Source organism: Suricata suricatta, chromosome 11, assembly GCF_006229205.1.
Source record: "Suricata suricatta isolate VVHF042 chromosome 11, meerkat_22Aug2017_6uvM2_HiC, whole genome shotgun sequence".
NCBI classification, from domain to species: Eukaryota; Metazoa; Chordata; class Mammalia; order Carnivora; family Herpestidae; genus Suricata; species Suricata suricatta.
In genome coordinates, this window is record NC_043710.1 from 53,746,184 (window position 1) to 53,771,066 (window position 24,883).

Consider the following 24,883-nt stretch of genomic DNA (forward strand, 5'->3'; position numbering starts at 1 on the left):
GATGCAACAAATGTTCAACTAAATAAACAAGTCTCCTGATTTTTTTCTTCCCTTTAAAATCAATCTTCTTAAATTTGTTTTTCATTGTTACCCCTCTATTAGGAATCATCAATGACTCCCTGATGTGCAAAACCCTTTTTACATGGTGGGTACTTAGTAAATATTAATTCGGCTGGGCCCCTCAAAGCACGTACTAAATGCAAGAAGGGTCTTTAGCTCTCAGCTTCGGGAGACTAAACCGCGCAGCCACTTTCCCCTCTTCTCGAACGCGCGGTTCTGTGCATTCCTTGACCACCACCCATTCTCTACAACTCCCCTCCCCATCAACAACCCTCAAAGCTCCTCGCCCGGGATAACGCACCTGGAAGAGTCACCAAAGCCTCAGATTGCGGACCACAAATCCTTTCTCCCGCCAATTCGGCCCTCTGACCTCCGACTTCTGAACCGGGGCACGATTCTCCGCCTGCCAAAGTCCGGGAATTTGGGGGCCTCAAGAAGCCGCTGTTTTTGAAAATTGACTCCCACCGAGGCAAGAAGACATGTGGTATAGCCAGTAAAATGCATTCGTGTGCATCTGTTTACGTTTTATATCTATATTTAAATGTATATTTTTAGTTATATTTTATGCAAATTTCCAGTCACTACAAATTTGCCCAGAGCGCGGAACCTAAACTTCCGGGTTAGCATAAATGCATTCTGGGAAATGTAGTCCCTAGCTTCCACGCTTTACTCTTTGGAGCTTAGAGGGAGCGTCGCGAAAGTTGACGGTTTAGAGACCCTTATTTTTGGCTCTCCAAAGGGGAGAATTGACGAAATAGTTGCATTGAAAGAATCCAAGCCAAATTTCTCATTTTCCAAGAATTCTCCCCTACGGAAGCTTGGAAGCACATGGAAAGCCTCCCTCCTTGACCTTTAAGTGAGCAGCAGGTAGATGGTCTCTTAGAAGCGCTCAGGGCTCGTCCTGTCTTGTTGCCCCGCCCCGCTGCTGGAGCCTGCGCCGCCGATTGGTTTGGAGCACTTGACCGGCGGAAGCAGCTGGCTCGCGCGGGGACCGGGAGGAGGGGGAGAGCTGTGAAGATGGCGGCAGTAGTAGAGGTGGAGGTTGGAGGAGCCGCTGCCGGGGAACGGGAGCTAGATGAGGTAAGAAATGTTGAGAGTCATGGAGGGAAGAGGCTCAGCCTGAACCTGAGGGGAGGGGAGGAGAGGTTATCGGGAGTGGGGTCCTAGAGGAGGCGGGACCCTAAGAAGGAAGGAGCCAACTGAGGGGCGGGTGCGCGGAGAGGGAAATCAGAGGTACCCTGGACTCGGGGACTGAGAGCGGTCGTGGGAATAGACTTGCAGTAACCTCAGGGGTGGAGATGGAAGACAGGGAGAGAAGCCAGAGGAGTGGGGGCATTAAGATTTGAGATTATTAGCTGGGGGTCGTAGTGGTAGGACTGAAGGCCTGAGAGGTAGCTTGAGTTGGAGGGGCGTGGACTTCAGCTAGGGAAGGCCGGACTTCTCGCTGTAGGAGAAGCCAGTCTAGGTTTGGGGTGGGGGTTGGGGACGCAGACCGGGGAAGAGTGCTCATCTAGTATTACAGTATTATTTTTGTGTAAGAACTGTTTTATTTATCCTTAGACTCTAGGACTTTGTACATAATATGTCAGTAAAGTTTTGTGCATAGCATGGAAGAATGAATGATTGTATACCGGAATTCATACTTTGACTCATTTAACAAACATTACGTATCATGCTTGTGCTGAGTCCTGGGCTAAGTGCTAGGGATATAGGGGCCCTACCATTGAAGAGCCCACAGCCTAGCGGTGGGAGACACAGAGGTACAATGGTGGCACTGAGAAGAGGGGGCCACTTCAATTTGAACTAGAGAATGCCTTCTAGAGGAGCTGAGTCTTATAGAGTAAATGATTCTCTATTTCTGGCTCTTTCTAGACTTATGAGCTCTTTGAGGGTGAGCTCCTTAAGGGTGTATATCCCCTTTACCTGTCTAATAGACATTTAACAACTGATATATTGAATTATCGGAGGTGCTTGAATCACTAGGAGGAAAGAGACATTGAGTTTAAAGGGAATGGAGGGATAGCGCTGAGAAGTAAATAGAAGGTGAGAAAGGAAAGGGATATTATTCCGAGGCCAAAGGGACATTCATAGCAAGGGGTGCTTGTGCACTTGAATAGGACAGCATATGGATGGCTCAGAGGGATAAGAGGAAGGGGATTGATTGTCAGGGGTCCACTCATCACCCGTGGGATCTCTGAGGGATCAGAATCTTAGAGGCTGTGGCTGTGTATTGGAGGTGGGGGACTGGAGACAATTGGGGGTGAGGCTCAGAGAAAGACAGTAGAGGTGGACTTGAGAAGTTAAGGCTGTTGCTTGGCAATGGAATGACTATGGTGGATTTGGTTTACCTGATTGGGGTTATTAAGGTGGTGGGAGGAGACTGAGAAACTGATAGGTGGTTAGAGTAGGGTAGAGTACATTTTTAAGGAAACATTTTAGACCCATACCTCTCAGCCACTAGAGATGTTTGGATACCACTTGGTTAGTGATATGGTGGGGGTGGAAGTGACTTCCAAGGCCCCTTTCAGCTTTAGTTTCTGTGATTATGGTTGGCTGTGGTTCAGTGAGATATAGTTGAAAGTGCCCTGGAAAAAGTAAATACAATATTGAAGTTATTTCATATAGTTTGTTACTCATGAGCCCTCCTTTGAGGGAGCCTGATTTCAGTTACCTATATCACGGTTCATAGAGATAAAGAGCAAAAGTATTGGCAGAGGAGAAAATAACTTAAAAGTTTTGATGTAAGACAGTTTTATTTTTGTTTCTTAGCTTTTCTTCCCTTATTATTTTTAAGGACTTAAGAGCTTACTAGAGTGTCGTACGTAGAGGTCAACTTTATATGTAACCACTAGCATCCGTCCTAGAAACTTCGGTTACTTGTTTTATTTACTTAGAAAGATATAATCTGTGGTCTGGATATTCTGTATGGACTGGTTCTATCTTTTATGTGTTTGAGAAAATAACTCTGAGAAGCAGGAAAAGCTAGTAATCCCTTCAAGCTTCCTTCTCCAAAACACACACACAAACAAAAAACCAGAGGTCTGGTCTGGCAGACTTTAGTTTATGTGAGTTTCTACTAAAGTCTACCCAGCTGTCTCTTAGCAGTCTTAATTAGTGAATAAAGGTGAAATCTATCCTTATAATTTGCAGTTATGGAGGTCTACTGTGTCTTACGCACTGGCAATTCAAAGGTAAGACAAGATCTTTACCAACTTAGAGTGCAGGGAAGAGACATGCAAATAGGTCTATACTAGGTAATTGCTATATTGGAAGTATGTAAAAAAAATTCAGTGGGGCAAGTGGTTGAGTCTCTTAGGGGGAGTCAGTGGAATCCTTATAATAGAGATGAGTTTGAGCTGAAAAAATAAACGTTGGGTTTATAAAAAAAGTAGTGATTTGCATGAGGCATCAGAGTTGCCTTCCTGTAGCTCTTTCTGTTTGGTAGAGAAACTGCTGTAGGGCCCAGATTATAAAAGGGTAATGGATAGCCTAAGACGCAACTGGTGCTCTTTGCCACTTCTTTGGAAAGATTGCACACGCTGTGGTTTTGTTCTTCAGGATATTGTACCTGTGTTTTCCAGTATCAGATGCCATTAGCATGATAAGTGGTCTGGAATAGCAGCTATCAGCTCATTCATTCCTTTCCTCTTCTTTTGTCTTTTCATTATTTGTTGAATCATAATTTAAGCTTTGCTAAGTGCTTCTCTGGTTTTGGAGAGGTGGAGAAAAAATAGGGTTTATGAAATGAGTTACTGGTGGAAAAACTTATTGTTTATTGAGTCCTTACCACAAACCAGCTCCTGTTTTAAAGTCTTTTACTTATATTATCTCATTCATTACTAACAGCAGTCCTGTGAGTTAGATGATATTAGCTACATTTTATACTTGAGGAGACTGAGGCTAGAGAGGTTGAGTAACTTTTCTAGGATTCCAGTTTGTGAGTGGGGAGATGTAGATTCCAACCCAAGTCCGCCTACGCTATCCTGAACTTAGCCCATGCTATACTGAACACCTTGGCTCCATTTCTCCATTATTTGTGCTCTAAGGGCAGGTAATTTAAAACTGTATGGTTTTAATGATCTCATGTGAAGATTGATACAGTACATTTGATAAGTGACTGATTCGAAAGAGCATTTTGAGTCTCACGTTTGAGACGGTAATTTTATTAGTATTCCCTGTTTATTACAGAGAAAGACGAGGTTCAGAGTATTTGAGAATGCTGAGGATCTTGCAACTAAGTGGTATCACTAAGATTTAAACCCATTTTTTTTCCAGATTCCAAAGCATTTGTTTTCCCTCAGTTTAAAGACTTAAACTGCAGACTTATCTTACCAAAGCTACCCCTTTCTATATATACAAAAGTTTAATCTCCAAATTCAGAAGCAGCAGTTCATTCTTGAGAGGTGTTAAGTAGGGGTTAACCGAAGGAATATTGGTTTTTCCTTATAGACCCTTGAATTTACTGATAACTGGATTCTGCTGAACCCTGGTTAGAGGAGTGATTAGCTTAGTGGTCGCTAGGAAGATGAGAGATGGGTCTGGCCAGCTCAGGCCAGGTATTAAATAGGCTGTGATAACTGGTTAAACTCCGTTCTTGCTCTCAACTTGCCAGACTACATGGTGCTTGAGGATGTTAGTAGGATAAAGCATGGGTACCAGATAGGTGGTCCAGAAGCAGACCTACTGCTGGAGCCAGTGAGTTCCTCCTGGAAGATCAGAGAGGAATTGGAGGCATCATTTTGACAGAGACCCAGCTTGGGTCCTAAGCTAGAAAAGCACATCAACATCCAATCAGGGCCAGATTGCCTGCCTGCCAGTGCCTGTCAACTCCCAGTGCTTGTTCATCTGCCAGAATGAGGTGATATGCAGATTAGCGGGCAGTTTCCAGCTCAAGTTCAAAGCAAGTATCCCAGTCTACAACTAACTTGGTATTATTGCCTCAAGTATGTAATTTACCTCATCTGGGCCCTGTTTTATTCTTTTTTTTTCTTTTAATGTTTGTTTATTTTTGCGAGAGAGAGACAGACATTGTGAACAGGGGAGGGACAGAGAGAGGGAGATACAGAATCCAAAGTAGGCTCCAGGCTCTGAGCTGTCAGCATAGACAGACCTAGATTTCAGTGCAGGGCTCCATCACGTGAACTGTGAAATCATGACCTGAGCCTACGTTAGACACTTAACTGACTGAGCCACCCAGGAGCCCCTGTTTTATTCTTGCTAAAAGGGGAAATTGGACTAGATTGGTGGTTTTTAAGTCTTTATTTAGCCACAAAATCCTCTATTCAAACAAAGTCTCACTTTGAAGCTTTGGGATACTTTTAAGTGGACTCAGAACCCCTCAGGTGTCTCAAGACCCACATTGAAAATTAAGGAGTTCTCGCTTACTGCCCACTGATTGGATGACCCTGCTCTTTCTTCTTCCAGCCCGCCACTATACTTCCTCCTAGCCCAGGTCTACCAAAGATTATATTGTCTGTCTTCCCCACTAGACTCTTAGCTACATAAGAGCAGAATCCAAGTCTGTCTTGCTTGTTATATTCCCTCCCCTCATCATGCTGCTTAACATACAGCAGGCACCTGCTAAGTGTTTGATAATTATTATTTTTGAGTAGTAGTAATAATAGCTACCCGTTAGTGAATGTTTGTGATAGGCCAGCTCCTCTGCTTAGTAGTACATGCTTTTTAATTCAATGTTTACAACATCTGTATGGGAATTGAACTAAATCATGTTTAAAATGTCTTTCTGGTTCTAACATACAGGGCATCATGTTTCTGCTTACTGCCAGGTCTTTGCTGGTGCTGTTGTGTCTGTATGTTTCAGATCCCACCTGTACTTTAATGTTCTAGCCTGCCCTAGCTATCTAATGTCTAGTTCTAGCTATCTTGACTTCTAGAACTATTCTGATATATACTCATGTCTTCTTTCCTTGACTTTGATGGTTTTCTCTGTGTTCATTTATCAATTCGTCAAATTTCTGAAGCATCTTCTAGGTGCCAGGCACTGTGCTATGCTTGATAATACCAAGATGGGGAAGGTGTGATAATTGGCTTCAGGGAGTACACAGACTAACATGGGAAGAGAAACACTGATAAGTAAGTTCAAAAATATGTCACAGGTACTGTGCCAGAGCGTAGGTGGAATGGGTATATCAAAGAGGAAGTGGCAGTTCATGTCATATCTCCTCTTCTCTGCTAGATTGGTAAACCCCTAACATGTAGGCTATAGAAATCCCTTGCTTTTTCGAAGTAGTAATCACTGCTTTGTTTTTTGTTTTTTTGTTTTTGTTTTTCTTCCTGTGGGTCTCTCCGTATAGACATTTGATAAATGCTCCTTGTTTCCAGGAGTTTCTTCTCTAGAGATTCTTGGTCAAAACCAAGATCTTACTGGGGGATTGAGGTATGTGTGACTAAAGTTTAATTGTGGATATATGATTCTTTATCTTTGGATTTTTTTTGAGTTTTTAAAAAATGTTCACTTATTTTTGAGAGAGAGAGACACACAGAGTGCGAGTTGGAGAGGGACACAGAGAGGAGACACAATCTGAAGCAGGCGCTAGGCTCTGAGCTGTCAGCTCAGAGTCCAGCCTGGGGCTCGAACCCACAAAGTGCGAGATTATGACTTGAGCCAAAGTTGGATGCTTAACTGACTGAGCCACTCTGGTGCCTTTATCTTTGGATTATTTTTAAGGTATGTAAACTGTAATAGCATACTGTAGTGGGGAAAAAACAGAGTAGTAAACAATATACCTAGGTTCTAGACTGGGAATAGCAGATTTGTTTTATCTCAGAGACAGCCAGATGATAATAGATGCCTAAAAGGCTATGTTGAGATTCTGAGGTCAGGGCTCAGGAGGAGAATGCTGAGGCAGGGTGCCAAAGGTGAAATAAGATAGAGTACTTACTCTGCGCCAAGTGTTTCATACGCATTTTCTAATTTAATACCAAAATCTTACAAGGTAGGTACTATTATGGTTTCCCCATTCTATAGATATGGAAACTGAGGTGTAGAGAATTTATGTAACTTGCCCAATGTTATACAGCTAGGTAAGTGACCGAGCTGGAGTTCAAATCTAAGACGACTCCAGCAACAGTGCTCTTAACAATTTTGGGCGGTGTGAGTACTGTATACTTCTAATACTGTCCTACAGTGGACATTTCTACTATGTAAGAATACGACTTCATTTATAGAAGTAATTTGACTGGAGTCATGCTATTTGTCTCCCATGAGATTGGGCTCTCCTTGAAAGCCTTGTATCCCTGATACCTGGCAAAGAGTATGATTCAATAAATGCATGAAAATGTGAATTCATGAAAAATTTCAACTTGTCTGTACCTTACTTCTTCATCTGTGAAATGACAGGTTTGGACTAGATGATGTTCTAAAGGTCTCTTGCAGGGGCGCCTGGGTGGCTCAGTCGGTTAAGCCTCCGGCTTTGGCTCAGGTCAGATCTCACGTTTATGGGTTCGAGCCCCACGTCAGGCTCTGTGCTGACAGCTAGCTCAGAGCCTGGAGCCTGCTTCCAGTTCTGTGTCTCCTTCTCTCTCTGCCCCTCCCCCTCTCATGGTTTGTCTCTCTCTGTATCAAAAATAAATAAAACATTAAAAAAATTAAAAAAAAAAATAAAGGTCTCTTGCAGCTTTGAAAGTCCTGGATCCCAGTATTTTACTCTGCCTGTGTTTCCTGCAGTTCCTGTCAGGTACTCAGGTACTGTTTTCTATCAGGTAAATACTATTGAATGAAGGAATGAATGTATAATAATTGTTAATAATCTGTGCTAATAACATTAAGTTGAGAGAAGAAAAAAATGGTGATAGAGGAGTTATAGACAAAAAGGCCTACATATAATCTTCAGTTCCAGAACCCTTGACTCTTTAAACAGAGTTTCATTCTTCGGCAGATAGCCTGTCTACAGACAATCTTTCCCATTTGGTTTCCCATCATACCTCCCATCCCCAGGGATGTTTTTTGCAAGTCACTTTTTTATCAAATTTATGTCTTTGTTTTTTTTTTAAGATTTAATTTTAAATAATCTCTGTATCAATGTGGAGCTCAGATTCATAGCCCCAAGATCAAGACTTGCATGCTCCTCCACCTGAGCCAGCCAGGGTCCTCTGAGTAAGCTTATGTCTTAATAACTCCTCTACTTCCAGAAGGAATTTAAGGTGTTATCTGGTCAATAAAGGGGGATAAGAGGGAGAAAAAGGAGAAAAAGATGAAGAAGAATGTTCTCACTCCTTGAATGCTAGGACTGTCTTTCTCATCTCTGTACATTACTCAGTGCTTTGTGTAGTACGTGGCACAGAGCAGACATCAGTATGTATATTTATTGAATAAGTGAGAATGCTCACAGGTGTGGGTTCGGCTCAGGATGAAACACATTGACCTACTAGCAAAGGTTAACTGACGCTCTTAACTATCTGTTCTGGAAATAACACAGTATCACCTGACAGCATTTGCTTATAAACTGCTTATGAAGCATTTCCGTTTTTAATTAATGCCATATTGCTCCTTACCAGTGAGTCATAAATACACAATCTGATGATTTGCTCTCTGCCCATAGTACCTTATATAGATTTCTGTCAGCACTTACCATGTTGTACTGCACCCCCCCCCCAATTAGGTGGTGAACTCCAGGAGGGCACAACCGTATCATTTTTTATCTCTGTGTTCCTAGCACCTAATCTCTTAAAATAGCTAGCATAGAAATTCATATGTTTATTGAACTTGAATCTTAAAGGGATGTTGACATCTCCAGTAAGTGATCACTCTCAGTCTGTGTTTAAACCCCTGAGCTTATCTTTTGGGTCAGCTTGTTACCTTTTTGAATACCTCTGTTGCAGTATTCTTCAAATTGGGCTAGAATTATTTCTGTGGCTTCTTTTTAAATTTTTTTGTTTAAACTTTTTTTTAGAGAGAGAGAGAGACAGCACAGAGCCTGACACCAGGCCCAAACCCAAGAACCGCGAGATTATGACCTGAGCCGGGCCCGAACCCACGAACTGCAAGATCATGACCTGAGCTGAAGCAGGATGCTCAACCGGCTGAGCCACCCAGGCGCCCATTTAAATTTTTTTTTTAATGTTTATTTTTGAGAGCAGAAGAGAGACAAAGCATGTGTGGGGAAAGGGCAGAGAGAGAGGGAGACACAGAATCCCAAGCAGGCTCCAGGCTCTGCACTGACAGCAGAGAGCCCAATGTGGAGCTCGAACTTATGAACTGTGAGATCATGACTTAAGCCAAAGTCAAACACTTAACCGAGTCACTCAGGTGCCTCTGTACCTTCAGCTTTTTAGTCCTTGTTCCTTTTCCAGATCTTGCTTCTTTGCATCTTTGACCCATGGAAGCACATGCAAGCACTGACACTGCTAGAGAATGCCTCTGGAGAGTGTAGGCTCAATTCATGTGGTGCCGTTTGTCCTGAAAGCCAACCCAAGATGATCTATCTGATATCATTCTCTGTCTCTATTTTTTGTGTTTTCTCTTCTTGAAGCCCTTTGTTATATCTTTGCTTCTCAGAGGAAAATCTGGTAGGTAAATGTAAACTCATTAGTTCTCTCTAAAGTGCAGGTTTCCCAATGGGATGCTGCGTTATGGCATGGGGCTTTTGTCCCTGGGTAACTAGGGAGAAACAGGGGGAAGAGGAAGCAGGGAACTGGAGGCAGAGAGCATAAGCCTGCCAGGCTTTGTGGTCCCTCTGTTGTTCTCCTTTCCCAGTAGGGTGTTCTCAATAACTTAACGTGTCTGTTATCTGTTACTTTTTTTTTTTTGAAAGAGAACAGGGAAGGAGCAGGAAGAGGGAGAGACAGAATCCCAAGCAGGTTCTGCCCTGTCAGCACAGAGCCTGACTCAGGGCTTGGTCCCATGAGGCATGAGATTATGACCTGAGCTAAGATCAAGAGTTAGACACTCAACTGACTGAACCCCCCCAGGCACCCCAGTGTGTCTATTACTTAAAAGGACTCCAGTGACATTTTACTCTCCATTGCCCATTGCTTAACCTCTTCTTGTCAGCATCCTGCAGAAAGTTTTTCTCCCTCTATTCTTATAACAATAGCTAAATTTTTTGTGTACTATGTGCCTGGCACTGTAGTAAGCATTTTACATGACGTTAGCTCTATTAATTCAATTTTAATACTATTATTATGTTCAGTTTCTGGATGAGAAAAACCAAGACACAGCAAAGTAATTTCAGTTTATTCAAGATTGCATAGGTTGTAAGTAGAGGTGGGATTTGAACTTGGTGATAGGACTCCATGATCTGTGTTGCTGGTGTACTCTGTAACATGGACTCACTATTTTCAAAATTCACTACATTTTTATTGAACATTTAATTATGCCAGATACTTTATTTGGTCTTGGGAACTTATAAATAGAGCTTTGCTCCAAAAGAGCTCATGGTCTAGTAGGGAGAGGAAGTGATAATGACGTACAGTATTAAGAGTAGAGTTATGCACAAGGTACCACAGATACATGGATGGAGTGCGTAATTGTATTTGGGAGAGTTAGGGAAGACTTCAGAGAGGATAGGACATTGGGCCGATGCTTTTTTTTTTTTTAAGTTTATTTGTTTGAGAGAGAGCCAGATCCAGGGATGGGCAGATAGAGAGAGAGAGAGAGTCTCAAACGGGCTGTATGCCCCCAGCAGAGAGCCCAACAAGGGGCACAAACTCATGAATCTTGAGATCATGACCTGAGCCAAAATCAAGAGCTGGACCCTCATCCAGTTGAGCCATCCAGGGCCCCAACATTGGGCTGATTCTTAAAGGAGGAGTAAAAGTTTACTATGTGAAAGAATGGAGACATGAAATCTCTAACCCTTAAGCATATTATTATTCTGTAATAAAACATTTGTTGATAATCGCTTGCTTTGTGCAAGGGACCATGTTAGGCACTTGAGTTGAGAGAGAAGATGCTAAATCATGTTTCTGGCTTTCAAGGAGCTTATAGTTCTGTTAGAAAATGGGACTTTTAGTCCAATTGGAAATGTAGTGGCTATAATATAAAAGGTCCAGTGGGGCATCTTGGTGACTCAGTTAAGTGTCTGACTTTGGCTCAGATCATGATCTCATGATTTGTGGGCTCAAGCCCCATATTGGACTCTTTGCTGACAGTTCAGAGCCTGGAGCCTGCTTCAGATTTTATGTCTCCCTCCCTCACTTGTGCTCTGCCTCTCAAAAATAAATATATAAGCTTTTTTTTTTTTTTTTTAAAGTTCTAATTACCTTATCAGTAGAAAAAACAAAATACTATTGGGGAAATAAATCCCTTCTCATTAGAAGGTTAAGGAAATCTTGGGGAAGGAGCCTTCTGAGGTGGACCTCAATGGATGATCTAAGTTTCACTAGAGAGAGAGCATCAGGAATAAAGGCCCCAAGTAAATATGAAAAAGAAGGATGTATTTGGAGATCATCAACTAGATGAGGACTAAGTGATAAATCTAGAAATATAGGTTGGGGCCCACACAAAGTCAATTTTGAATGCCAGGCTGAGGAGTTAAGATATGTTTGTTTATTCATTCCTTCAGTCATCAGTTACTGAATGCTTCTATATGCCAAATATTGTGTGGGGGTGAGGGGCACAAAGATAAACACCTGACTCCTATTCTCAGGGGGCTAATAGTCATATAGGAGGAAGAAAACATGGAACAAATAATTGTGGTATAGAGTGTTATATACTGTGGTGACAGAAAGGAGGGAGTGATTAACTCTGCTTAAGGGAATCATTAAAGACTTAACAGAGAAGATGCTTGAGTTTGTTCTTAAGGATTAAATTTGAGTTCAGTAGGTAGTCTGTGAGGTGGGGAAGAGTGGTCCAGCAAAGGGAAAAGATCTGCAAAGGTTTGGAGGCATTAAACAACACGAAATATTCTGGGAACTTAAGAATTTCTGTAAAAGTGAGTAGGCTAAATATAGGGTTATAACAATGAGCAGTAAGGTTGAAGAGACCTTTTTAACAACATGTTAAGAAGCTTGGGTTTAAAATATGTTCAGATCTATGTCTTGGAATGATCAAGTCTGATAGAAATGTAGAAGTTATTTTTGGAGGGATCCAGTTGGGAAAGAAGAAATTAGTTGGGAATGCTTTGGTAGCTAACAGAAAATGAGAATCTGAGCAAAAGCAAAAGGTGGAGAAAAATGAGCAGCTATAAAAATATCAAGTAACAGTGCTTCCACTTATTTTTGTGTGTTTTGTGTGTTTTCCATTCCTCTCCCTAATTCATTCACTCATGCATTCATGAAGCATTTATTAAATATGTAATCTGGATTGTTCATTCAATCTTTCCTTCCTCAGTACTGTTCCTTTAATATGTCACATATTTTCCTAGGTCCCAGTAACTCAGCAATGAACAAGACAACCAATGTCCTTGCTCTTATGAAGTTTACTTTCGAATGGGGGCATGCAGATAACAAATTAAGTAGCAAACAGGATAATTCCAGATGGTGTTAAGTGCTCTGAGAAGTGTAGGGTGATGTGATAGAGAACAACTAGGAGAGGTTATGAACAGCCTCTGAGGTGATATTTGAATCGACACCTAAATGAAGATATGGCAATTTGAAGATTTGGAAGCAGACATGTGTCAAGTGGAGGGAGAAGTACAAATCAGTCGGAATGAGTTAGGCATGTCTTGGGACCAAAGAGAAAGCCAGTATGTGTGAATCATAGTGAGCAAGGAAAAAATAATGCCAATCAGGTCAGGGAGTTTGGCAGAGTCAGATCTGTAAGGCCTCATAGATGCTGCTAAACATGCTGAATTTTCCTGAGAGTACAATGAAACGATTTTGGATAGTTTGAAAGATAAGAGTAAGGTGAGCTGGTTTGCATTTTTAAAACAATCTTTCTGGCTGCTTTAAGGAGAATGCATTGTAGAGGGGCATTCAAGAAGAGCTGTTAGGAGACTTGGCAGTAGTTCAGGTGAGACATGATAGTGTTGGGGGCAGGGTAGCAGAGATGATGGAGTAAAGTGGATGAATTTAGAATATGTTTTGAAGTAGAGCCTACAGGACTTTTTGGTGGGTTGGATATGAGATAGAAGGGAAGGAAAATAATCAAGCTTGACTTCCAGGTTTTGGGATTTGTTTTGCTTTAACTAATTGGCAACACCATGGTTGATGGTACCATATATTGAAATAGGAAGGACCAAAGGAGAAGTCTTAGGTGGGGAGAAGAAATGTGAAAAGTTCTCTTTGGCCATTTTATTTGACATCATACCTACTATTTGTTCAAGGGAGAATTACTAAGTCTCTGTTTATTTCCGAAGTATGTGTTTTTTGTCTAGTGCTAGGTGTAAGGTAATGCTGAATGAGTAAGGCATTATCTTTGTCATCAAAGCCATTAACATTATGTAACGTCCGTCTAACAGTTATTGAACACATCCATTGTACTAGACTACAGGCTAGTTCTTTGAAACAAAGGTGAATAAATTCAAGTGATCCTCAACCCCAGTTCACATCCAGTAAGATTGCTAAATAGGAGAAAATATTTGCAAATTGTATATCTGATGAAGAACTTATATTCAGGATATATAAAGACCTCTTACAACTCAACAAGAGAAAGGTAAATAACCCAGTAAAAAATGGACAAATGATCTGAATTGACTTTTCTCCAAAGAAAACATACAAATAGCCAGCAAGTGCGTGAAAAGAAGTTAAACATCATTAGTCATCAGAGAAATGCAAATCAAAACCACAATAAGATAGCACTTCATACTCACTATGATACTATAATTTAAAAAAGGACATAAAAAGTATTGTCAAGGAGTTGGAGAAACTGGCACCCTCATGCACTGCTAGTGCAGCAGCTGTGGAAAACAGTTTCATGGTTCCTCAAAGGTTAAGCATAGAAGTTCCAGGGGCGCCTGGGTGGCTCAGTCGGTTAAGCATCCGGCTTCAGCTCAGGTCATGATCTCACAGTTCGTGGGTTGGAGCCCTGCGTCAGGCTCTGCTGACAGCTAGCTCAGAACCTGGAGCCTGCTTCATATTCTGTATCTCCCTCTCTCTCTGACCCTCCCCTACTACCATTGTCTCCTTCTGTTTTCAAAAATAAATAAAGAACATAAAAAAATAAAAAGAAGTTCCATATGACCCAGCAATTCCACTCCTAAGGTATATGCTTTAGAAATAAAAACATGTGTCCACCCAAAAACTTGTACACAAATGTTCTTAGCAATATTATTCATAATAGCCCCAAAGTAGGAATACTCCAAAGATCCCTCAGTTGATGAATGGATACATAAAATATATAACCATATGGTGGAATATTACTTGGCAAGAAAAAGGAGTGGGCTACTGATACTTGGTAGAACATGGATGATCCTTATAAAAACATTATGGTGTCTGAAAGAAGCTCATCAGAACTGCATCTTGTATGATTTCATTTATATGAAAGGTCCAAAAGCAAATCTATAGAAATATAAAGTAGATGAGTGGTTGATTAGGTCTGGGGGTGTTGCAGATGAGAGGACATGAGGTTTGTTTTTAAAGCGATAGAGGGGCGCCTGGGTGGTTCAGTCGGTTAAGTGTCTGACTTCGGCTCAGGTCATGATCTCATGGTTTGTGGGTTCAAGCCCCGCATCAGACTCTGTGCTGACAGCTAGCTCACAGCCTGGAGCCTGCTTCACATTCTGTGTCTCCCTCTCTCTCTGACCCTCCCCCTGCTCATACTATCTCTTTCTGTCTCTCAAAAATAAATTTTAAAAAATTAAAAAAATTTAAAGTGATAGAAATGATTTAAAATAAGATGGTTGCACATGGGTGCTTGGGTGGCTCAATCGGTGAAGTGTCTGACTTGGTTTCAATTCAGGTCATGATCTCATGGTTCATAGGTTCAAGCCCCACATCAGGCTCTGCGCTGATAGAGTGGAGCCTGCTTGGGCTTCTCTCTCTCCCTCTCTCTTAGCCCCTCCTTCCATTTGCTCTCTGTCTCTCTCTCTCTCAAAACTAAAATTAAAATTAAAAGTTAAATTAAAAAAGATGGTAGCACAACCCTGTAAATATACGAACAGTCATTCAGTTGTCTAGCTAAAATGGATGCTGTACCTCAACAAAGCTTTTAAAAAGAAGATTCTTGACCTCAAGATGATTATAGTTTAGTTATAGAAACAGACTCAGAGACACATATAAAAAGTAATAAATGTGACCTTGGAGATAATGTACAAATTGCAAATTTCTGCAGAAGAGGAATCACTTCACCTGAGGAGATCTGCTAGATTCTAAGTATCTTGAGAGTGAGAGCTGTTATTTATTTATTATTGTATTTCCAGTCTAGAGCTTAACATATGCTCACCTAACAGTTGTTGAATGGAAGCGTGAATGAAGAAAGTTAGAGAGTATCTTTTGAAGGAGGTAATATTTGAACTGCATCTTTGAGAGTGTATAGAAATAGACAGTGAAGATGAGGAAAGAATTCTAAGGAGAGAAGATGGCAGTGGCTCAAACACTGAGGTATAAAATGGAAGACCATGTTAGAACACTAGGTGGTTCACTGTGGCTGGACTATAAGCCATTAGTGAGATAAATAGCTGGTTGGACCAGATTATGAAGTACCTTGTTTGTCATACAAAGGAGTTTGGGCTTTAATCCAAAGGCAATAGAAAGTCATTGAAGTCTGTTTAAGTAGGGGGCTAATGTACTCAGTTGTGTGTCTAATAGAGATCACTGTGACTGCTCTTATGTCATGATTCTGGCCTGGCAAGATTAGAGTCAGGGAGATGACTTTGGAGGTCACTACAATATCCCAGGAAAGAGCAAAGGATAAAGTCTGAACTTTAGGAAGTATGGCAATGAAAAATTCAAGGGAGATTCCATAGGTGGGTAGATGTGACTAGCAGGTAAAGGCTTTTTAGGAGTTGATAGGAAGGATAGTTCTACTCTGGAAGGGTTTCTGGAAGAAGTGGCATCAGGGTTGGGTTTTTTTGTTTGTTTAATGTTTGTTTATTTTTGAGAAACAGAGACAGAGCGTGAGCAGGGAAGGGGCAGAGTGAGAGAGGGACACAGAATCCGAAGCAGGCTCTGGGCTCTGAGCTGTCAGCACAGAGCCCAACGCGGGGCTTGAACCCACAAACTGTGAGATCATGACCTGAGCCCAAATCGTATGCTTAACCAACTCAGCCTTCCAGGCACCCCCAGGATTGGGTTTTAAAAGAATGGATAGAAAGGTACAGAGTATATAGGAGGCGGAAATGCATTTAGGAAAGAGTGAAAGAGGGAGGAAGCTAATCTGAGAAGTATGAATTTGATGGGAAAGGAATTTAAGAACCAAAGAACGATAGGTGCCTTCAAGTTTGATAATTGTTGAATGAGAAAGAGGTCATTAAACTATTTCTTCTATTTTTACATATATTTGAAAAGTTTCATTAAAAAAGCTTCCCAGCTCAGATGGCCTGCAAGGTATGCTTTCTGGTGATGGTAGGAGAGGTGGGGGTGGCGAGCAGACAGCAGCGTTACAACCATCTAATTTCACTTTCCTGCTCAAAGGGTGCTGTCTATATCAGGCCGTACAGTTTGGCTAGGTAGATCCAGTGTCTGAATGATTCCCAACTGATTTGTGAGGTCTGTTTTAAAAGTAAGTTAGTTCCACTTTGATTTATTGTCCTTAAATTCTTTTTTTTAAAATTTTTTTAACATTTATTTATTTTTGAGAGACAGAGAGAGACAGACCATGGGCAGGGGAGGGCAGAGAGAGGGACACACAGAATTGGAAGCAGGCTCCAGGCTCTGAGCTGCCAGCACAGAGCCCGATGTGGGGCTCGAACCCACGAACTGTGAGATCATGACCTGAGCCAGTCAGATGCCCAACCGACTGAGCCACCCAGGCGCCCCAATTGGCCTTGAATTCTTGACAGGGCTACAGAGTTTAAGAAGATTGTGAATGAGAGGAAAATAGAGAGCTATAAATAACGGAGAGCCTGGGAACCTTGGTATTTCACTTGTCCTAATCACCCAGCAGACCAGAGCATCTGTCCTCACAAGACAGAGGAGGCAGCCATCCTGGTGTGTTGTATTCATACCAGGTTCAGAGCTAGCTTATATCTCTTTTCTCTGCACTTAAGTAGCAGTTTGTTTAAATGTCAGTAGTTATCCTTATCATACTATGTTATGTTTAATAGTCTGTTGTGTCCTGTCTCTTCCCCCCCCTCCCAACTAAATACCTCAAGGGCAAAGGCAGGGCTTATTCATCTCTAATTTTTGTGAAAAAATGAAGGCTTTAGCTGCATGGTTGATCCATCTCTAACTTGGAAGGATCAACTGAGACCTCTGAAATGCCAAGTTTGCCCTGGCGGATGGGGTTCCAGAGTTTAGGGCCCTTTGCAGTTAGCAGGTACTTGAAGTCAGGATAAGAAACAGTCTCCTGGTGATGAATATTCCTGATGCATGCCTCTGGTGATCATTTGTTAAAGTTTCATTGATTTGGTTGGGTAGCATCCTGTTAAGTCACAGCTCACCACACTGATGGCATTTTGTTTTTAGTTGTATGGTCACTAAGGAAACTGTGGCAGTTTGAAAAGCCAAAGTATTAGAGCTGACTCCAAAGCTTTGGAGGTAGATTTGGTGGAATTATTACAGCATTTCAGCTTTAAAGGACCTCAAAAATCACTTAAACCAACCCCCTCACTTTACATATGGGAAAATTGAGTCATTAAGTTCCCTATTCATTGACATATAGCAATTAAATACCTGTGGTGGATTAGTGGAACCTACAAATGTTTTTCTCTTCACTGAGAAAGGTAGTTGTTGCCCTGAAGCCATTTCTTGGGGTGAAAAGTGGGAATGAGATAAAACCCAAGGAAATAAGACCTACTACGTGGGCTAAATATAACTGGCTGTCTCACCCAGCATATTCTTTACAACAAGAGAAACATTTTGGGGGAAGCCAATATCTACAGTGTAGTCAACAAAATAGTCTCCTTTTTCACTTTCTTCTCTTATCCTGCTTTCTTTTCCTTCATAATGCTACCATAATTTATTTTATACATATAAATATATGCTTATTTACATGTTTATTATCTGTCTTCTTATCAGAAGGTAAGTTCTATAAGGGAATAGACTTTGTTTTATGCTTGTCTTGTGACTGAATGAGTGAACAAACAAATATTTATTGGCTACTTTCAAGATGCCAGTTACATGCTTCTCATGACTTTGGTGTTCACAGGTCATTGACATGTCTTTCTTTTTTGGGGTATGATCATTCATGAATGTATCTAAACCTTTTCTAAACACAGAATACACATTTTTGGGTAGTTTTTCAGTGACTTTATAGTGCTCATATGAGTGGAGTATGGTTACATTTTATTGTGGATTTAGGCAGTGAGTGTGGTTTAGTGTGAACTACAACCTCAAGCTGATTGATCAGATAGACTCTAGAGGAGAAGGTATTAGAAGCAGAGTGACTTGGCAGCTGGGGAAGGAACACTTGGTCCATAGCTCTGGGGTTACAGCAGGACCCACAGCTGACTTATCCATTAGACAGGGTGGCCAGGGACCCACAAAACGTATTAATTTTCTTTAATAAGAAAAAAAAGGAATACAATCCAGCTTGGGTTATACATCTTTATAGTAATGTAGTCATAAAATGTATTTTTCTGTGTCATCCTTGTGCAGGGGCTATGCTACTCTTCTCTGTATCCCAGTTTCAGTATATGTGCTGCTGAAGTGAGCATTTTTAGGTATTTTTTTAGTGGAGGAAGGAGCCCACAAAGGCAGAAGTACCTGGGGCCGATGAAAATCATAATGTGACCCTAGGAGGACTTTGTGACTAGTCAAAGGGTCATTTGAGGCCTTAAGCCCTGTCTCTGATTTCTCCCATTAGCTCTGTGACCCTTTCCCCATCATTCTTTGTAACCATGATCTTCAGTGAGTCATTACTCTCCTTTATATCTTACCTGTGCCTTCTGTAAAGTGGAAACAGTTGTGCTCCCTGGGCTAAGTAAATTCATACTTTTAAGACAGCTTAATTATTAAAATTTTTTTTTGAATGTTTGTTTTTGAGAGAGACAGAGCGCAGCCGGGGAAGAGGCAGAGAGTGGGGGAGACGTAGAATCCGAAGCAAGCTCCAGGCTCTGAGCTTTCAGCACAAAGCCCAATGCAGGTCTTGAACTCATGAACTATAAGATCATGACCCGAGCCAAAGTCAGACTCATAACTGAATGAGCCACCCAGGTGCTCCATATTTTTTTAATCTGTCTTCTCAAAGGCAAGAAAAAAGTCTGGTTCATCTGTGCATCCCCATGCCTAGCCCCAGACCTGCGTATTTAGAACAGGAGTACCTTAAGTGACAATTGAGTAAATGAATAAATATCAGATCTCACAGATAGCTTTGAGGTTTTATTTATTTGTTTGCTTGTTTATTTACTTATTTATTTATGGCATTATATACAGTTCTTCAGCTATCTTTTGGACTTCTCTGAAGTTCTGTCAGCAAAGTTGATAGAGTTGTGGGGGCACTCAAGAAAATAATGTGGAAAACAAGGGTGTTGCACCATCTTACAGAATTAAGAGCCACTGTGAAGAATTAGGTGCACATTGGGAATGAATTGTCTGTTCAACAAATGGTGCTTAAACAGCCACATGCAAAAGAATGAAGTTGACCCCTACATCATTACCATATAGAAAAATTAACTCAAAACTTTTAGAAGAAAACATAGTTATGAATCATGACCAAATCAGGATAGCTTCTTAGATATGACACGAAAAGCATAAGCAGTTAAAGAAGAAATAAATAAGTTGGATTTACCAAAATGAGAAACTTTTGTGTTGCAAAGGATGCCATCAAGAAAGCAAAAAGCCTAGAGAATGGAAGAAAATATTTGGATAAGTCATATATCAGATAAGGGACTTTGTATCCAGAAAATACAACCCAACAATAAAAATATAAATAATTCAGGGGCACCTAGATGGCTTTGTTGGTTGAGCATCCAACCCATGGTTTCAGCTCAGGTCATGATCTCACAGTTCATGAGTTCAAGCTTTGCATCAGGCTCTATGCTGACAGTGTGGAGCCTTCTCTTTCTGCTCTTCCCATATTCATTCATATATTCTCTCTCTGTCTCTCTCTCAAAATAAGTAAACTTAAAAAAATACATATGTGTATATGAATACATACACACACCACATATACTTATAATTGCGGGGTGCCTGGGTGGCTCAGTTGGTTATGCATCTGATTCTTGATTTTAGCTCAGGTCATGATCTCATGGTTCATGGGTTTGAGCCCTGAGTCGGGCTCTGTGCTGATGCATGGAGCCTGCTTGGGATTCTCTCTCCCTCTCTCTCTCTCTACCCCTTCCCTGCTGGCATGTGCGCACTCTCTCTCTCAAATAAATAAACTTTAAAAAATTCACCAATTGAAAGATTGTCATAGTGGATGATAAAAAACAAGATTTGCTATATATTGTCTATAAGAAGTTCCCTTTTAAGTAAAAGGATACATATAAAATTAAATGAATGGGGAAAGGTATAGCATACTAATACTAATCAAAAGAAGGTAAGACTAGCTATATTAATTTTAGACAGAGCAGAAGCAAGGAAAGTTATTGGGGATCAAGAGGGGCATTATGTAGTGATAAAAGTCTCCTCCAAGAGTCATAACAGTCCTCAATGTGTATATACCTAACTGCAGGGTGTCAAAACATGTGAAGTGAAAGCTGACAGAACTGCAACTGGAAGTAGACAGATCCAAATTATAGTTGGAGAGCTTAGCATTCCTCTGTCAGAAATGGACAGATTCAGCCAGCAGAAAGTCTGTAAGTACATAGTTGAATTCAGTAACATAATGGACATCTGTAGACTGCTTCATTTAACAACAGCAGAATAGATGGACATTCTTTTCAAGTTTTCATGGAACATTCACCAAGATAGACCACAAAGTAAGCCATAAAACACAACAAATTTAAAAGAATAGGAAGCACATTGTTTGCTGTCAGAGCACAGTGGAATTCAGCTAGAAATCAAGAGAAAGATAGGTGGAAAATCCACAAATTCTTGGAATGCCTGTGTGGCTCAGTCAGTTAAGATTTGACTTTGGCTCAGGTCATGATCTCACAGTTTTTGAGTTCAAGCTTTACATCAGTCTCTGTGCTGACAGCCTGGAGCCTGCTTCAGATCTGGTGTTTCCCTCTCTCTTACTCTCCCTTTCCCTCTCTTGTGCTCTGTCTCTGTCTCAAAAATAAACATTAAAAAAAAAAAAGAAATCCACAAATACTTGAAGATTAAACAACACACTTCTAAATAACACATGGATCAAAGAAGAAATCTCAAGAGAAACAAGTGTATTTGAACTAAAAACAAAAACTCAATTTACCAAAATTTGTGGGATGCAGTAAAAGCAGTGCTTAGAGGAAAGAAAGATCTAGAATCAATCACCTAAGGATTCATCTTTGGAAACTAGAAAAAAGAGTTAGTTAAAACCAAAGTAAGCAGAAGAGAAGAGATAATGAAAAACAGGGCAGAAATCAATGAATTGAAAATAGGAAATCAGTAGAGAAAATCAACAAAATCAAAATCTAATTCTCTGAAAAGATTGATAGAGCTGGTAGATCTGTAGCTAGGGTAACTACAAGAAAAAGAGGACACAAGGTACTAAATAAAAGGGGACAATTCAAGAAAGTACAGACCAGTGTCTCTTATGAACATCAATTTAAAAATCAATAAAATAATAAATTAAATCTAACAGTGTATAAAAAGAATCATACAGGGGTGCCTGGGTGGCTCAGTTGGTTGAGCGTCTGGCTTCGGCTCAGGTCATGATCATATGGTTCGTGGGTTTGATCCCCGTGTCAGCCTCTGTGCTTATAGCTAGCTCAGAACCTGGAGACTGTCTACGGATTCTGTCTCTCCCTCTCTCTCTGTCCCTCCCCTGCTCGCACTCTCTCTCTCAAAAAAAAAAAATAAAACATTAAAAAAAAATCATACACCATGACCAAGAGGGATTTATCCCAGGTGTGCAAGTTGGTTCAACATTTGAAAATCAATTAATGTAATCCATCACATCAATAGGTTAAATAAGAAAAGTTACATAGATATATGAATAGATACAGAAAAAGCTTTTGACAAAATCCCATACCCATTTAAGATTAAAATTCTCAGAAAACTAAAAATAGAGAGGAACTTCCATCAACTTGATAAAGAATATCTACAAAAAATGTATAGCTAACATTGTACTTGATGGTGAGAAACTTGAAACTTTCCCAGTAAGGTTAAGAACAAGGTAAATGGTGTCCCCTCTCACCATGCTTTTCAACATCATACTGTGTGGAAGGTCTAGCTAGTGCAATAAAACAAGAAAAGGGAGTAAAGTATATACAGATTTGGAGGGAAGAAATAAAATCATCTTTGTTTACAGACAACATAATTGTCTATATAGAAAATCCAAAAATGTCAACAAAAAACCTCCTGGAACTATTATTTGATTATAGCAAGTTTTCAGAATAATATAAATCCAGCAAGGTTAATATAAAAAAGCCAAGTGCTTTCCTATATATCAGCAATGAACAAGTAGAATTTGAAATTTAAAACACAGTACCATTTACTTTAGCTCCATGAAAATGACATCCTAGCATAAATACTAGTATAAATCTAGCAAAATGTTTATAGGATCTATATGAGGAAAACTATGCAGTGCTGATCAAAATATTAAAGAACTAATTAAATAGAGTGATATTCCAAGTTTAGGTGTAAGAAGATTCAATGTTGTGAAGATGTCAGTTCTTACCAACTTGATTTATAGATTTAGTGCAGTGCTTGTCAGAATCCCAGCAAGTTACCGTGTGGATACTGACAAACTGATTCTAAACTTTATATGGAGAGGCAAAACACCCAGAATAGCTAATACAGTATTAAAGGAGAAGAACAAAATTAAGCACACTATTATGTCCGCACAGAGACCTCCACAAAGATGTTTATAGCAGCTTTATTTGTAGTTGCTGAATGTTGGAAGTAACCAAGATGTCCTTCAGTAGGTTAGTGGATAAACTGTGGTATATCCAGACAATGGAATATTATTCACTAAGAAGAAATGAGCAATCAAACCATGAAAAAACAGAAGAGTCTTAAATGCATATTATGAAGTGAAAGAAGCCAATGTAAAAAAGGCTATGTACGATTTTAACTATATGACATTCTAGAAAAGGCAAAACCATAGAGACAGTAAAAATATACATTGATTGCTAGGGTCTGAGGGGATGGAATGATAAATAAGCAGAACACAGAATATTTAGGACATGAAATTACTCTGTATGATACTTGAATGTCGTGTACATTTCCTTATAGGTTATGTATTTGTTAAGGTAGACTGAACTTTGGGTGAACTGATGGGTCAGTGTAGATTAATCAGTTGGAACAAATGAACTACTCTGGTGGGGGATGTTGATAATGGAGGAGGCTATATGTATTTGGGTGGAAGGGATATACGGGCAGTCTCGGTATTTTCCATTCAGTTTTGCTGTGAGCCCAAAACTCCTCCAAAAAAGTCTGTTTTTAAAAAATGGACAAAGATCTGAATAAACTTTTCTCCAAAGTTAAGATATATAAATGGCCAATAAACATATGAAAAGATGCTCAGCATCATTATCCATTAGGGAAATGCAAAATTGAAATCACATAGTGAAACCATTTCCTACCCACTTGGATGCATTTATGAAAAAGAGAATAACAAGTATTTTTGAGGATGTGGAGAAATTGGAACTTTCCTACAGTGCTGGTAGGAATGTAAAATGGTGCAGCTGCTGTGGAAAAGAGTTTGGCAGTTCCTCAAAAGGTTAAGCATAGGGTTACCATATGACCTAACAATTTCACTCCTAGGTATAATATCCTCAAGAGAAAAGAAGACATGTCTACACAAAGGTTGTAGATGAATGTTCATAACAGCATTATTTTTAATAGCCAAAGAGTATAAACAACCCAAATGTCCATTAACTGATGAGTGGATAGATACAGTGTGGCATATCCATACAGTGCAGTGTTATTTAGCAATAAAAAGGAATGAACTACAATACATGCTACAACCTAATGAACATCGAAAACATGCTAAGTGAAAGAAACCAATCTCAAAAGACCACGTATTGTATGATTCCATTTTTATGAAATGTCTAGAATAGGCAATCTGTAGATAGAGACAGAGTAAATGAGTTTCTTCTTGGGCTGGGGGAGGATGGAGAGGGACTGCTAACCGGTATGTGGTGTCTTTTTGCAGTGGTAAAATGTTTTAAACTTACATAGTAGTGATGGCAGCACAACTCTGAATATACTAAAAAGCACTGAATAGTACACTTTAAATGGGTCAATATTACGGAATCTGGATTAGATCTCGGAAAAGCTGTTATTAAAGTAGGTGCATAGGGGCGCCTGGGTGGCTCAGTCAGTTAAGCCTCCGACTTCAGCTCAGGTCAGATCTCACGTTCATGGGTTCGAGCCCCGCGTCAGGCTCTGTGCTGACAGCTAGCTCAGAGCCTGGAGCCTGCTTCCAGTTCTGTGTCTCCTTCTCTTTCTGCCCCTTCCCCTCTCATGCTCTATCTCTCTCTGTATCAAAAATAAATAAAACATTAAAAAAAATACTTTAAAGTAGGTGCATAGAGGTGTATGACTTTGGACACATTGTGGAGGTGAGTGCTGCGATGCAGTAGCAGCAGTAGCAGTGCTTCTCAGACTTTAATGGGCATGTGAATTACCTGGCTATCTTACTGAGTAGATCCTGATTCAGGAGGTCTGGGATGGAGTCTGAGATTCTGTTTCTTAATAGGCTCTCAGGGTGCCGATGCTGCTGGGCTGTGGCCCATGCTTAGCAAGGCAGTAGAGGATGTTTGTTTCTTCACTGAATGGGCTCAGTCTAAAG

The 24,883-nt window shown here is 40.4% G+C and overlaps 2 protein-coding genes and 1 non-coding gene across 4 annotated transcripts in view; 1 reads left to right on the forward strand and 2 right to left on the reverse strand.

Moving 5' to 3' along the window:
• Positions 1-654, reverse strand: part of LOC115306913 (short transient receptor potential channel 2-like) — a 36,706-nt gene extending 36,052 nt beyond the window's left edge. Inside the window, exon 1 of the mRNA XM_029957484.1 lies at positions 362-654. The gene's annotated coding sequence lies outside the window, so the exon portion shown is untranslated. The remainder of the gene's footprint in view (positions 1-361) is intronic.
• Positions 655-1,062: 408 nt separating this feature from the next.
• RNF121 (ring finger protein 121) overlaps positions 1,063-24,883 on the forward strand; it is a 75,604-nt gene continuing 51,783 nt past the window's right edge. For both annotated transcript variants that reach the window (XM_029914551.1, XM_029914550.1), the window contains exon 1: positions 1,063-1,140. In XM_029914551.1, the coding sequence (XP_029770411.1) occupies positions 1,078-1,140 (63 nt within the window). In that variant the 5' untranslated portion in view covers positions 1,063-1,077. The remainder of the gene's footprint in view (positions 1,141-24,883) is intronic.
• Positions 18,612-18,716, reverse strand: LOC115272848. The gene has a single exon (XR_003900500.1). It is a non-coding gene; the product is annotated as a U6 spliceosomal RNA (small nuclear RNA).